Raw genomic sequence first — 13,651 nt, 5'->3', positions numbered from 1 at the left:
TCTGTATGGAAAAATATACCGGTTTTAGAGAGTATATTGCATTTGGCTTTTCCATCTACAACAGATGGCCATAGAATTTGACTCTGGAGCTTTCAGCATCTGGCACAAAACCTGTCATATAGAGGCAGTCTTTGAGAGAATTTAAAGAATTAACATGCTGGATTGTGAGCTGGTGACTCTCTTGTTTTTGAGAGGGAAAGCAGTGTGGTGGAAAGTGTATGAGTAAATAGAGTTAACATATTCGTTTTTTAATAAAACGTCAACCTAAATGTACTTTCAGTTATAACATTAGGTTAATTTTGCTTGTTATGATCAAATTTGTGTGGAGATAATTTAATTAAAACTTCTGTTTAGGGTACCATGTCAAGACCGAAGAACAAGATTTGAGGAGCTCTTCCTGGATTAAACAATTCGATACAACTTCCAGATTTCATCTTCAGGTATATGCAAGGCTTGAAACATCAAAAGGAGATTTAGGATTGTCATTAACTCTGTTTTTGCTTTCTATTTTTTTTACTGCAACCAGTAATTAACCATTAGATATGGAAAGCTAAAAAATAATTTACAGTTAAATGCTCATTTGAACAGCTGTCCGTTTTTAGGAATTCTGATGTAACAACTAATGCAAGGCTCACGGATAGACTGCGATTTGGAAAAGAATAGTTGATTGAAGGAAAGTTAAAAACTCCTGGCAGCCAACACTTCTAGGTTATGTCTGGCTAGAAGGAAAGGGGGGAAAAAAAGTACCCTGAGGATCTCTTTTTAATCTATGACATTGTTTCTTGAACATTTTTAGACAGTAAATTTCTTTGAGAATTTGATGACTGTTATTGACTCTCTTACCAGGAAAGTGTTCATCATAAATACTGATTTTTGCATAGCATTTTCTCATGGTTTTGTGCCCCACCCTTACCAACCCAGACCATCCATTAACTCCAGATTAAGAGCCCTTGCTCTAAGAGAAGACACTTGATGTCTTGGGATGCTAGCGTATTAATGCTTATACAAACAAAATGAACCTCAGATAGCTTTTTGAAAAGCCACAGCTTTACCAGTAGCACCAAACAAGAAAGGCAATATGACCTTTTGCTACAAACTTTGGAAAATGACAGCCAAAGAATCAAAATTCTCATGCTGCAGAGTAGAGTCCTCTAACTTCTCCAACCCCAAGCATACACTGAGTAGTGGAATCTTAGGTGTTTGTTTAAGTAGGCTCCATGCTGGGATGTAGGCTCCAATGCGGGGCTTGAACTCAGGACCCTGAGATCGAGCCAAGATCAAGAGACGGACGCTTAACCAACTGAGCCACTCAGGCACCCCTCAAGGGTGGTTTTTATTTTCTTCATGTAGCTTACCTACATTTTCTAAATACTCACACATTTTACAATGAGAAAAAGAGCCAAGTTATTTTTTAAGGTAACGTTTTGTAAGTACAAGTTCTTTTAATAGAAGAATATGCTCCAGAATCAAAGGTCAAGGAAGGAATCCCTTAACTATCAGTAATTCACTTAATTCAGTGTATGATTGTATAGTGTCTCACCGGTCATTACGTTTATAACTTATTAGCATTATAGGATTCAGTATTGAAAATAAGCTGTTATTGGGGTGCCTGGCTGGCTCAGTCGGTAGAGCATGCAACTCTTGATTGCAGGGGTGTAAGTTTGAGCCCCACGTTGGGTGTAGAGATTACTTAAAAATAAAATCGTTTTTTAAAAAAGTAAGGTATTATTTAAAGCTAGCTGTTGTTTTTATAATTGTCTTTGAAAATAAAGAAGGAGAGGACAGATGATTAGCAAGATCACCTTAGAGAAAATCAGATTTCTTTTGCCTGTAGTGCTGTTTTTAAAACTTATTTGACCATTACAGAATTAGGAATTTATTTTACATCACACACACATAAACAGCTAGTTTCATGAAACATCACATCTGCAGTATGCTCTTTTCACGTTTATATTTTCCTTTTTTATATTCTGGTCATGACCCTTTCCATTGGTTTTAAGACCTACCCGTCAGTAGCATTGTTGGTTTTTTCCTGATGGCTCACTCGGTGATCTCGTAAAGAGACTGAAGGAAGAATTGTTAGAGGAAAACCAGGCTTGGGGCTCAGCACCTAGGTGCTTTTTTTAGCAAACAATTTAAATACAGTGGAGATGAACCTTAACAGAAGTTAGATTCTAAAAAAGATAGCGCACTACATCGTGAGAGAGACGGGATTTGTGACGTGCTAAGGAATTGGTAGGCCCACATGTCCCAGCCACGTGTTCCTTCCATGGCATGTCATGGCACATGCAGAATGCCATATTATAATAAATAATAGACATTACATATTATATATGTTATATATAAATATACACATTTAAATATATATGTATAAAGTTTATATATATATAATATATAAATAAAAATGTTTTCTTCTGGACTTGAGTTATGATGTAAAACTTCCATACTTGAGTCTTTTCGTGCTGTGAGGTTTTGGAATGACATGACCATCCTGAAGGGGTGGTCGTCTGTGGCTGCTACATGTTAAGAAAACCAAAGTTCAGTAGTTGATTTCTTCTCTCCCTTGACTTGCTGTTGCATAGAGAGGTTAAATATCTTGCTTATCGTAAAGGAACTCTAAAAATCCAGCCTTATTTCCTTCCTTTTTTAGGATCTAAGTAGAGGCCAGAAATGCATCAAAAAGGAAGGTTCGTCAGAAATCAGTCAGAAGGTACAAAGTAGGAATTCTGTGGACAGCAGTGGCTCAAGCCCTCAAAATGGGAAGTATACGCAGAATTCAAGCTTGATTTCGGGGGCGTGCCAGATAAATAATGGCAGCATAAGCCCAGAAAGGCCAGTTGGTGAAACTTCCTTTTCAGTGCCCCTTCACCCCACCAAGAGACCTGCATCAAATCCACCACCTATCAGCAACCAGGCAACAAAAGGTAACTTTGACAGGTCTGTGGGCTGAGTGTATTTTGGACCATGTATGACGGTGACAGCGGCAGTTCAGATAGACGTGTAATGGTCCCTCCCCTCAAGCCGCTTCCAGCCTGATGCACTCTGGACGGCGCAGTGAGGGCGGTATGCACAGGTTACTGTGGGAACAGAGAAGAAGGCTCCCTAGGTCTGTCCTGAGGATTAGGAGTGGCTTCCTGGCGGAGGAGGTAAATCCCGATAAGGATGGTAAGGGGTTAGCTCTGCTGGGTTGGGGAAGTGCCAGAGTAGACCGCAGTGAAGGTCAAGGAGGTAGTATGGCTCACGGTACCAACGTGAGAAACAGTACGTGGGCTGTTTATGAAAGTGCAGTCAGTTTTGTGGCCGAAGCACAATTTGAGGCAAGATACGGTCAGGGCTCCTGCTCAAGAGAGAGAGAGGCAGGGATCAGACTGTGGGTCGGCCTGGTAAGTCACGTGAAGGAGGTTGGCCTTTATCTCTCAAGTGATGAGATGGGAGGTTCGAAACCGTAGAACTCCAGGAGTGTGACTTTGCCCCTTCAGAACACCGAAAAGCATTGCTCGCCGCATAGCTCTCCCTTGAAGTCTCCCGGGTGCTGTCTGTCAAGAATGATTTTCACTATTATCTACGCTGTTGTTGCTGTCTCACAGGTAAACGTCCAAAAAAAGGAATGGCAACAGCCAAACAACGTCTTGGGAAGATCCTTAAGTTGAACAGAAATGGCCATGCCCGTTTCTTTGTGTGACGAGCTGCTGTTGTGGCCACTCTTCCCTTTGGAGACAGACCGGTCTCGGAGGCGCGCGAGCCTGGCGCTCCCGCCGCGCCCCCGCCCGAGCAGTTTGCATGTACAGTAGAGAGCACTGCCTGAAGAACAAAATGAACCGATGCTGCATTTTCACTGTGCCACACCCACTCAGCAATAACCGTCTGGACCTGGTGGGGGAGAGGAGGAAGGAGGGTAGAACCTTTAAAAGAGACCTTGAACTGGAAAAGGTCTCTTGTCAGGGCTTGAATTTCATTTTGTTGTTGGTAGTGTCTTGATTTATTTTCAGTGGTAGGGTAAAGAATTATCAATAATTTATTTAACAGATTTTTTTTTAAAGTTAACAGCTTTTAAATTCTTTCTTTTTTAAAGCTATTTATTTGGAAGATTTCTGGAGAACTATCTCACTAATTTAGATTTAAGAATGTGAAAGTTTTTAAATTATTTTTGATAGTGTGTATGTTACATGTGGGGAAGAGCCACGGTAACAGTAACTAGTCTGGACTCTTAAATTTGATATTCAGGTTAAAGTCTTAAACAGGGATTTGATGCATTAATTATTTTAAATTAAGATGTATATGAAAATCATTTTATTTTATATATTTCATGTGTTTTTTATAAGCTATTAGCTTCGCTTTTGCTAACATCCAAGGTGCATACTGTTATCCAGGTCGATTACCTTATATCCCCACCTTCCCTCTGCACTCCCCATCCTTTTGTGACGACGCAACAAGACTCTTCTCTTTGCAGGGAAACACTTTCATAGCCAACGTGTAAGAATTACATAAAAGATCCCACATTTCTCTTTCGTTTGACATTGCAGTTTTCTTCTAATTCTATAAAAATAGGCTTCTTGCATTTTCATTTTTGCTGATGATATCTGGGTCCCAAAGAGAACAGCTTTAATATCTTTTTCCTACTTGTGGGAAAAGGGTTATAAGTTTGGTTAAATTGTCATGTTTATAGTTTTTCAAAAACATTTGTAACTACAGAGGGCCTTCTTCATACTGCTGGTGTTGGAGGGCAGGATGAGCACCTGCCCCAGAGGTTATATTTTATGACGCTTTTATTCTGTGTACCTAACTTGTTGGAAAATAATGAGATATGGTTTGACTTAGTATATTCAAATCTGCATAATCCGTAATATAATAGGACTATACTATATTAAGTTGTATAGAAGCAAGCATGTTGGAGTAGATCTTTTGGGTGTATGTGTGTTTAGTTTCTTATTTCTTAACCTTCTAAAGAATTATTTAAGATACAGATTTGGAGTAAAATGGGTGCTTCTTGCAGTTTCTTCCATCTGTCCTAACTTAACCAGTGCATATTGAGATTAAGTATCTGGTTGAGCTTTAAGGAATCATTTCTCTCTTTTATGCACAGTTCTTACTAAATGCCAGTTTTCGGTTGCTCGCAATAGCTTATATTTTCCCTTTTCCTTCCCATGGCATAAAAAGAAGTGATTTCTGGGGCTGGGGTGAAGATATCCCCAATTCTGACAAAAGAACATTTTACAAATTTCTACAAAGAAAATAGAGGCAAATAGGATAAAATTTATTTTTATGGAGAAGTAATATGGCCATATTATGGATTTGTCTCTTTTTTACTCAGCAAGGTAGCAGGACTTTCCCTTCTGTATTAAGTATCACTTGAAGCTCTAAGAAAAAAAATCTATACCATCATCTTTCATGGTTGCATTCAGATGTGTATTTTCAAAGAGAAATATTTCTTATTCTGTCTCCATTTCAATATCTCATGGAATAAGTACAAAATAGCTTATGGATTAACCTTTTTGGTCCAAGTGACTGGACCAAATTCTGGGACTTATCTGGGTGTCAGGAAAAAGAATTTTTATGGAAACACTAAGTGTCTGTAAAGGGCCTACTTAGACTCTGTCTACACTATGCCAAAACTGGTTAAGAGATGGATATAATCAGTCATTTGGTCATTGGATCTCAAGATGTCAAAAGTTGGGGTTTGACTGATTTTCCTACCTTCCAATATATTATTGTGATGTTTTGGTTTTCTGTAGACACCGTTTTAGTGTTAGAGTTCACATGATTTTGTTTTGGTTTAAGAAATCAGAATTATAATTTGTTCTTCCAGCTACATCGTGATCTTGGGTTCTTTTGTTTTCTTTACATTTTTCATAGCTCTAAGTATTTCTAATTACCTGACTTCTTTTCTTTAGCTATAAAAATTAAAATCAATTTATTTTTATAAATTAAGATGGTGACCAATATCTGCCCTGTGTACTTAGGCCAATAAATCTAATTTTAAGTAGCCAGTACGTGTAAGTATTAAGTGAAGGTACTGTGGATTCATTTTTGGCGGGTTTAGCCCATGAACTGGCTAAGTTAAAAAAAACTTGCAGGAAGATAATCTAAGCACTATAACAGAATTCATGTGTCTTTTTCCAAATTGGTGAAGATTCAGCCTACTGGCCCAGTGAGTTGCCTGGTCAAACTTGTTCTAAACTTACTGGCTCTGATGCATCTCTTTATGTCATGGAAGTGGCTGGACTTTGAGGTGACTGCAGCCAGGGTCTGGATTTGGCTGTGATAGACAACCTTTCATGTTTTCCTCAGTCTCGTTTATAAACCCTTCTACCACACAGACACTGCAGCTTAGACAAGGAGACAACAGTGGTGGCATTTAGCTAGTTAGGTGCAAATAAATAGGTAAAACAGTTGGACTTAACGTATGCGATTTTAATGGCAGTAGTAGATAATGATTTCTCTGTATTGATTCAAGTAAGTGACTTCTGTTAACCTGGGATCCTCGGTACTGTAACTCATAATGTCACATAATATGCTTTCCAGGACTGATTAAGGGAGTCAACAGTACAAAACTGGCAGTTTATAGTAGTGCAGCATCCTAGAAATACACTGAATTTCATAAGCATACAGAATTAAAAATCTGACTGACATCATAGAAACTCAAGAGAAAACAAGACCATCGTTATCACGACTTAAATACTTAGCTTGAATACTGATCTATTTTTTAACAATCCTAATGATTGCCTTTTAAATGAACTCTACTGTATTGACCTGTATGATGGCAGCAGGTATTTATCCAACGTCTGTGTGCCCAGTACGACTTAGCACTGTGGGGGAATATAAAGCTGAAGTTGGGGTCTCTGCTCTTGAAGGTATCTTCTCCAAGAAATAAGCAGTATTATTTTCATTTCTCAGCAAACTTTAAGCAAAAGAGGGCCCACGTATTAAGAAAAATAGCATAACTTTATTAGTTTCAACTGAAATGTACAACTGTAGAAGTGGAAGTAAATTTTTTTAGTTTTTAAAATTTAAGAAACATTTCAAAAGTTAATAGTTTAATGTTCGTAATAGAGAGGTGTGGTATATAGCATGGAAGGGAGCACGAACCTGGGTTTTTGTGCAAGTTCTGTCATTTATGTATCAACTGTGTGACCGTAAATAAGTCACTTACTCTTTCTGAGTCTTGGTTTTCTCATTTGTAAGTTTGGATAAAAATGTGGTTAAGAAAAACATAGGAAAGCATTCCTTAATTATTAACACATTTTATACTTGCAGATAATTTATCATTATTTAAGTTACAACTGACAATGCACATTTATATGCTTTTTTAAGTGAAAACTATTACTCATAAAATTTGTTTCATATCAAATATATATATGCCCAGAGCATGCTACCTAAAACCTCTGAAGAATTGCTAACAAGGTGTTGAATTAAAATCAGAATCCATGCTTTGAAGTGAAAGAAAAAGAAGTGAGATAGTTTATGGATAAGAGTGAGAACGTTTATCCCCAAGTGATCATTAAGATGATTTTAAGGAATTCAAAGATGGTTTTAGGTTTTGCTCAAAGAGGAATTAGCACAGTACTGCTCCACAGAGTCTGCCTACTCTTCAGGCACTAGATAAAAGTTGGGGTCTCTGCTCAAATAAGTCATGGAATTAAAATGATGTAGCAACTATCCAAGGAGCTAGGGAAAAAATAGAAGGTATTCAGAAGATGGGAACCAACAAAGACAGCTCAGGGTTGGCTAACAGCAGCTTGTTGGGTAGAGGGAGAAAGCACTGTAGTGCTGGGCAGGAGACCTGACTGGACATCTTCAAAGGAGAAGATTCTGCCCTTTTCAAGAGATGCTCTCTATAGTCATAGGGCTACTCCCCAAAGAGGGCATGAGTAATTGTACGGCCCACTTGACTACTGCCAGAAGTAACTATTGCAGCATGTAAGCATTTTGCAATTTCATATTAAGAAATGAATAATGTAAATCTGAAAATTTTTCAAAAGCTCATTTTTCCCCATTAACTATTAAGCTAATTGCTCCCTCCGAAAAGAGAAGCTAAAAATCATCAGTCATTTTCAGATATCCTAGGCCTTTATGTAAAGCAATCTTGAGAAGGTTGAGCTTCAAATTGTGAGCCTAGGAAAAGAGTGTTGCCAGTAAATAAAGGAGACAAATGAAAGCCAGGAGGGCAGTGACTCACCTGGGGTCACAGTGAACCCTTAGACCTCAGGTACCTTGCTTCCTCAGCCTCTGTTGTGTGACACTGTGCATCCTCTGCTCATCCAGTGGTGGATGATGATCACACGCTTACTACAAGTCAGGTGGAAAGAAGGGGGGACAAATAATATACTTACTACATTGCTGATGAACGTAATGTAATTTTAATACTGTAGCCTTACTAAAAACCCTTTTGTTTTGTTTTTCACTGAACGTCATGCCGTAAGTCAAATATTTGATACCCTTACATAAACAAAAATTTTAAAGTAAGGTCGTTAAGCAAATGCCTATTTCCAAAGCAATTAGCTTATCATGACTGTGGTTTTATTCTTTTATAGTATTTCTTCCCTTTATAATGGGTAGGGAAAATAATACTCACTTGCCTGCATTCTACCCCTTAGACTCTCCCACTCACCCTTGGTGCCCTTTCTGGTGTCCTAAAGCTTTGTCTTAATAAGTGCAAAATTAAATTTTTTGTTAAAACCTTTTTGAAACTGTATTCAGTGATTCTTCCAAGTTTATCTGCTCTGCACTATTTCACTAATAAACCCTGGCTACCACGTAGCCCTTGACCTCCAAGTAGTTTACCTATGCAAGACCTGTGACATTCTGAATTCACTTTTCTTTATTTCAGAAAGCAGTCCTAAAGGGAACTTAATCATAAAGATAAACCTTGCCTCCACCCAGTTTTATTTTGGCCATTTCCTTTTCTAAATGTCAGCTCTTTTTCCCCAAGATTTTTCACCAAAACAATGATCATAAGTGCTGGAAAATATAATATTTTGCAGGAATAAAGTAACCCAGACATACTTTTACATTTCTTTGGTGGATTTTGGTTGGTAACAGTTACCAGCATTAAGTATGATATATAATGAGTTGATTCCTTGCCTAGAATCATTTCTTCCTTCTAAGATTCATAAGTAACCTTTTATTTTTACAAAGCATACATATAACTTCCACATTATAGTCAGGGACCTGAGGTGTAACTTGCTAAGTGAACCCCAAGGTTATTTTATCTTGCAAAAGAAACCTAAACCAAACTAAGGGCCTTACATTTATGGTTAGACTGAATCAAAAGCTATAACCTCAGTTTTTTCAAAAAACAGCTTCTGACTGCAAAAGCAAGTCATGCAGTTGTTAGGTATGAAATAGCACTGATCAGGAAACACATATGCATCTTTGCAGACTGTATTTCCTTCCGAAAAGACTTTTCTACTTTTAATATAAATTAAGCCATAACAGTTTCATGCTGTGGAAAGAGGGTGAAAAGGTTCATTTTAAGAGATTATATAATATGAATTTTCACATTTACTGTGAAATGTCTAACTTTGCCAGTGCTTCAGCAGGTTTTTTTTGGGGGGGTGGGGGTGTAGAGGGTGGCGATGTGGGGGTAGTATTGGTTTTAGGGGTTCTAAATCTGTGAAATTTGAAAAGGGGACAGTTGTTGGCTATGGTATTTACTAGTTTTGTAGTAATGTTTTGCTAGCCTGACTGACTTTCCTTAACTGATTTTTATGCCCATGGTCCAAGGTGACTGTTACCCTTTCTTGTTTGGGGTGTCTGCGGAGTAGTGTCTTGTCTGTTTGTATAGGCAGTCAGTATGTGTGCACATGTGTGTCCTTTGAATACGGAAGCACACGGTGTGACAGCAGAGTGGGGTGTGGCTGGGAAATGGGATGCTGAAGCTTTAAGAGCAGTTTTTTTTTTTTTTGATTCATAACAGTATTTCCCATCTTTTGCCTGCAGGCAGGGAAAGTGTACAGTATTTATTTTGTTTCTGTTTTAAATTTGTAAGTCTTTAAGTAGCTTACATTGGTTATTATAGAGGAGGACAGTGACTTGTTTAAAGTTGTATTTAGTGTTCTTACTTTCCAATTTCTGTATTTTAAAATATTGAAATTAAAATTGTATTACTTCTGTTTTGATTTTTTTAGCACTCGGTGTATTTTTTGCTCATTTTGTTTGAAAGTATAAATGTTGAAAGTTGTATAAAATGTGTCTTTGAAAGAAAAAAAATCTGAATTCTATATCCAGTTCTGACTTTCCGTTCCCTTTTTCTGCTTATTGACTCATAGGAGATTTGAGAATGTGAAAAACTGTGTCAAACTTATGCTTCTTACTATTTCTGAAGATTTAAATGTGAAAAGTAATGTGTCCTATTCTTTTATTAGAAGTATTGCTGGGGAAGCAGTTGCCGAAAGAGAGAAACGAACACAAAGAGGGTAATTGGCAAGATGCTGCTGTGGGTGTTTACTGACGGACATTTAAGAGCACTCATTGTCCCCAACCCGGGCACCCCACAAATATTCATTGAGCACCTGCCTTATACCAAGTGCTGTTCTAGTGCTGGGGCTGCAGGAGTGAACAAAACACAGCCCCGGTCCTCAGGGAGCTTAGGGTGGATGTGAAAGTGGGGGGCAAGGATGTGCCATGGTGACCCACTGCCTCGGTGAAGGTGGGAGCGGAAGTGCTAGTTTAGTGAGAAAGACGAATTCTGTTTCAGACATGGTGCTTTTGAGGGAACCCAACGCCTGGTCTGGGATGATATGTGGTAAAGTGAGGAGCCGCAGACCAAGGAAGAAGGAATAGGGGTTGGGGGCAGCGCTTGAGGGCAGAAGAAGGGCCTGGGAAGGGGGCCGGAAGTGGCTAAGAGTCCATTCTGGAGGAGGACCCTGAGAGCAGGTCATGGAAACCAAGGCTCCAGAGGGAACAGAGGCCTGTTCTCCTCCTTCCTGTACCTAATACCTGCAAGACCGTAGGTATGCCCGAGGGCTCACATTTAGCGTACCTCAGTTGCTGTTACGAGAGGGTTACCCAAAGCACGTTTACGCTCTTTTCATCTTAATTGGCCTGCTTTGGTCCAGCTGATTGAGACCTAAATCTGAACTAATCTGTTCTTTTGTAAAAATCCACAGACTGTCTGTCTGTATACCTGTGGGATGCTCAGCCTTCATGAGGCTCGTTAGTTACTAGTGATCAGGACCTACTCTCAGACTTGTAGCCTGATCTTTGTGTTTGCACCAAGCAGGGAGGCTGAGACAGACCCATCACTGTGCGATGCGGCGTGTTACCCACCCCTCATTTTAGATTGAGAAGAATCAGGTGCTCTACAGAGTTTTGAACAGAAGCCCTCATTATGTTTAGTCCATGTGAATACTTCCTGTGTACAAGGCAGATTTTCATTTCTTCCTCAGACTAACCCAGCGAGGTAGGTGCTATATTGTCCATTCATCCTACAGATGAAAGGCTAGAGAGGGTAAATAATATGTCTGGGTTCACACTCTAATAAGAAAATTGAGACTTTAATCAAAAGCCTATTTTTCCTGAATTTGTCTTTCTCTAGTTACATACTTTCAATTGTTAAAAAGGAATAGATGGGGAACGCCTGGGTGGCTCAGTTGTTAAGCGTCTGCCTTCGGCTCAGGTCATGATGCCAGGGTCCTGGGATTGAGTCCCACATTGGGCTCCCTGCTCAGCAGGGAGTCTGCTTCTCCCTCTCCCACTCCCCCCCCCTCGTGCTCGCTCTCTCACTCTCTCTCTCAAATAAAATAAAATCTTAAAAAAATATATATATATAAAAGGAATAGATGGTCCTTAGGCATGGTTTGGGTTCTAAACATTTCTTTGTAGGTACCCATTTTGGATTGACACATATTTTCTTCAGAAGTTTTCTGTCATTCAACTTCAAGTCTAGTTTTCCCAGGGACAGGCACACACAAAAGACAGTTTATCTTCTAGGATTTCACCTTCTAGTGGAGAATAGGCTGTAAACAAGGGGCATGGGATACTGTGGAAATACATGAACCTAACAGCAGTTCCCAAAGCCACCTACCAAGGGCATGAGTAGAGGCTGTGCTCGGTGCACGGCTTCCACGGCCCGGGACACGGCCCCTGTGAGATCGCAGCTGCCTCCCTCCCTGCTCCTGCCACTGCCCTTCCCACGCCGAAGCCTCTCCTGCCATTTTCTGCCCCTCAGCTCTGTAAGCGGGCCAGCCCAGGTAAGGAAGGAGAAAGACAAGGCCTTCTGCCCGCCTTCCAGAGCCTGGCTTCTCTCCAGCCCATCACCCTCACCCCCCAAAACTCCTTCCCATCCATGTCCTCATCTTCATTCACTTCCAGGTTCTCCATTCCCCCTTCCTGGGCTCTTCCACCCTCGGTCCCAGAAATACCCTTTGCACTTTTTAAAGTGCTAATTCTGAAATGTTGTGAAGTCCCTTCTATGCCAGAATTGGAAAAAGGAAAAAATGAAGGCCCTACAAATAGAAAGTAACATGTAAATTCCGTACATTTTTTAAGACAAAACCTGGGACAAAAGATTCTCAGCAGTAAGAATAGTATTTGACCTTCCCCTAATCATTCACTCTAGAAGCTGCCCTACCACAGATATATCTGTGTCTGGAATAACGCCCACCAAGTTAGTGGTGGCTGGTGACCTGGGGAATGAGAGTGGGGAGAGCATTGAGCCTGGGAACTTGTACACACTTAGGTTTCATGTTTTTGGGTTTTATCCCAATTCAAACAACTTGTCAAATTTGTATTTAAAAGAGAAATTTGTTCTGCCACAGGGTATGGGTTAGCTTCCCAAGAACACACTACTTACACTCTTGTACCTATTCACACCCATCAGAAATCAGGCCCTTGTGTTCCTGGGGTGCTGTACTGGCCACCTAGCGGGGCTGGGACAGACACAGCAGGTCACCAGGGAGCTCTTTGTCCCTCCTCTCCTGCTCTCTGCCTTCTCTGTGCTTCCATTGCTGCACTTCTTACTCTGCAATGTGTACTTGTTCCTTGTTTTGTCTGAACTCCCATCCTCAATGTGTTCTTTTATCCTTGGCACCTTCCAGAGTTTAGCACAAATCTCACCAAAAATACACTGAATGAACACATAAACCCAGTCCTTATTACCATGATTCTCTCCCTCTTTCTCTAGCAGTGGGATGATATGGGAGGGGATAGAAGGGGTAGGGTAAAAGAAAAATGCAGAACGATGAGAAAAGAACCTTACACGACTGTAGAATTCTGTTTCAACTATTAAGAGCTGTGGCGGGGCGCCTGGGTGGCTCAGTCGGATAAGCGTCTGACTCTTGATTTCGGCTCAGGTCATGATCTCAGGGTCGTGGGATGGAGCCCGAGTCAGGCTCTGTGTTCAGCGTGGAGTCAGCTTGAGATTCTCTCTTCCATTCCCTGTGCCCCTCACCCCACTCGTTCACTTGCGTGCTCGCTCTCTTTCGGTAAATAAATACGAGAAGATAAAATAAAAAACTGTGGAAACTCACCAATACAGTATTATAAAAATGAATGTTTCAAGTTTCTTTACAGCAAGAAAAAGAAGGTAGAATAGATTTTTCTTTAATGAGATAAACTGATTAGATAGCTCACATAGAACCTAAAACTTAAAATTTTACTGTACTTGCTTTGTAAACATCAGTTTATATAGGTGTGCCTTGCTCTGAAAATA

At 39.9% G+C, this 13,651-nt stretch overlaps 1 protein-coding gene across 1 annotated transcript in view; it reads left to right on the top strand.

Annotated features, from left to right (window-relative positions):
• KDM7A (lysine demethylase 7A) overlaps positions 1–10,118 on the top strand; it is an 84,061-nt gene extending 73,943 nt beyond the window's left edge. The window contains exons 18-20 of the mRNA XM_078059636.1: positions 355–440; positions 2,651–2,924; positions 3,588–10,118. Coding sequence (XP_077915762.1) covers positions 355–440; positions 2,651–2,924; positions 3,588–3,682 — 455 coding nt within the window. The 3' untranslated portion in view covers positions 3,683–10,118. The remainder of the gene's footprint in view (positions 1–354; positions 441–2,650; positions 2,925–3,587) is intronic.
• Positions 10,119–13,651: the final 3,533 nt, after the last annotated feature.

Source organism: Halichoerus grypus, chromosome 12 (assembly GCF_964656455.1).
Source record: "Halichoerus grypus chromosome 12, mHalGry1.hap1.1, whole genome shotgun sequence".
Classification (NCBI taxonomy): Eukaryota; Metazoa; Chordata; class Mammalia; order Carnivora; family Phocidae; genus Halichoerus; species Halichoerus grypus.
This window is presented reverse-complemented; position numbering and strand designations above follow the sequence as displayed.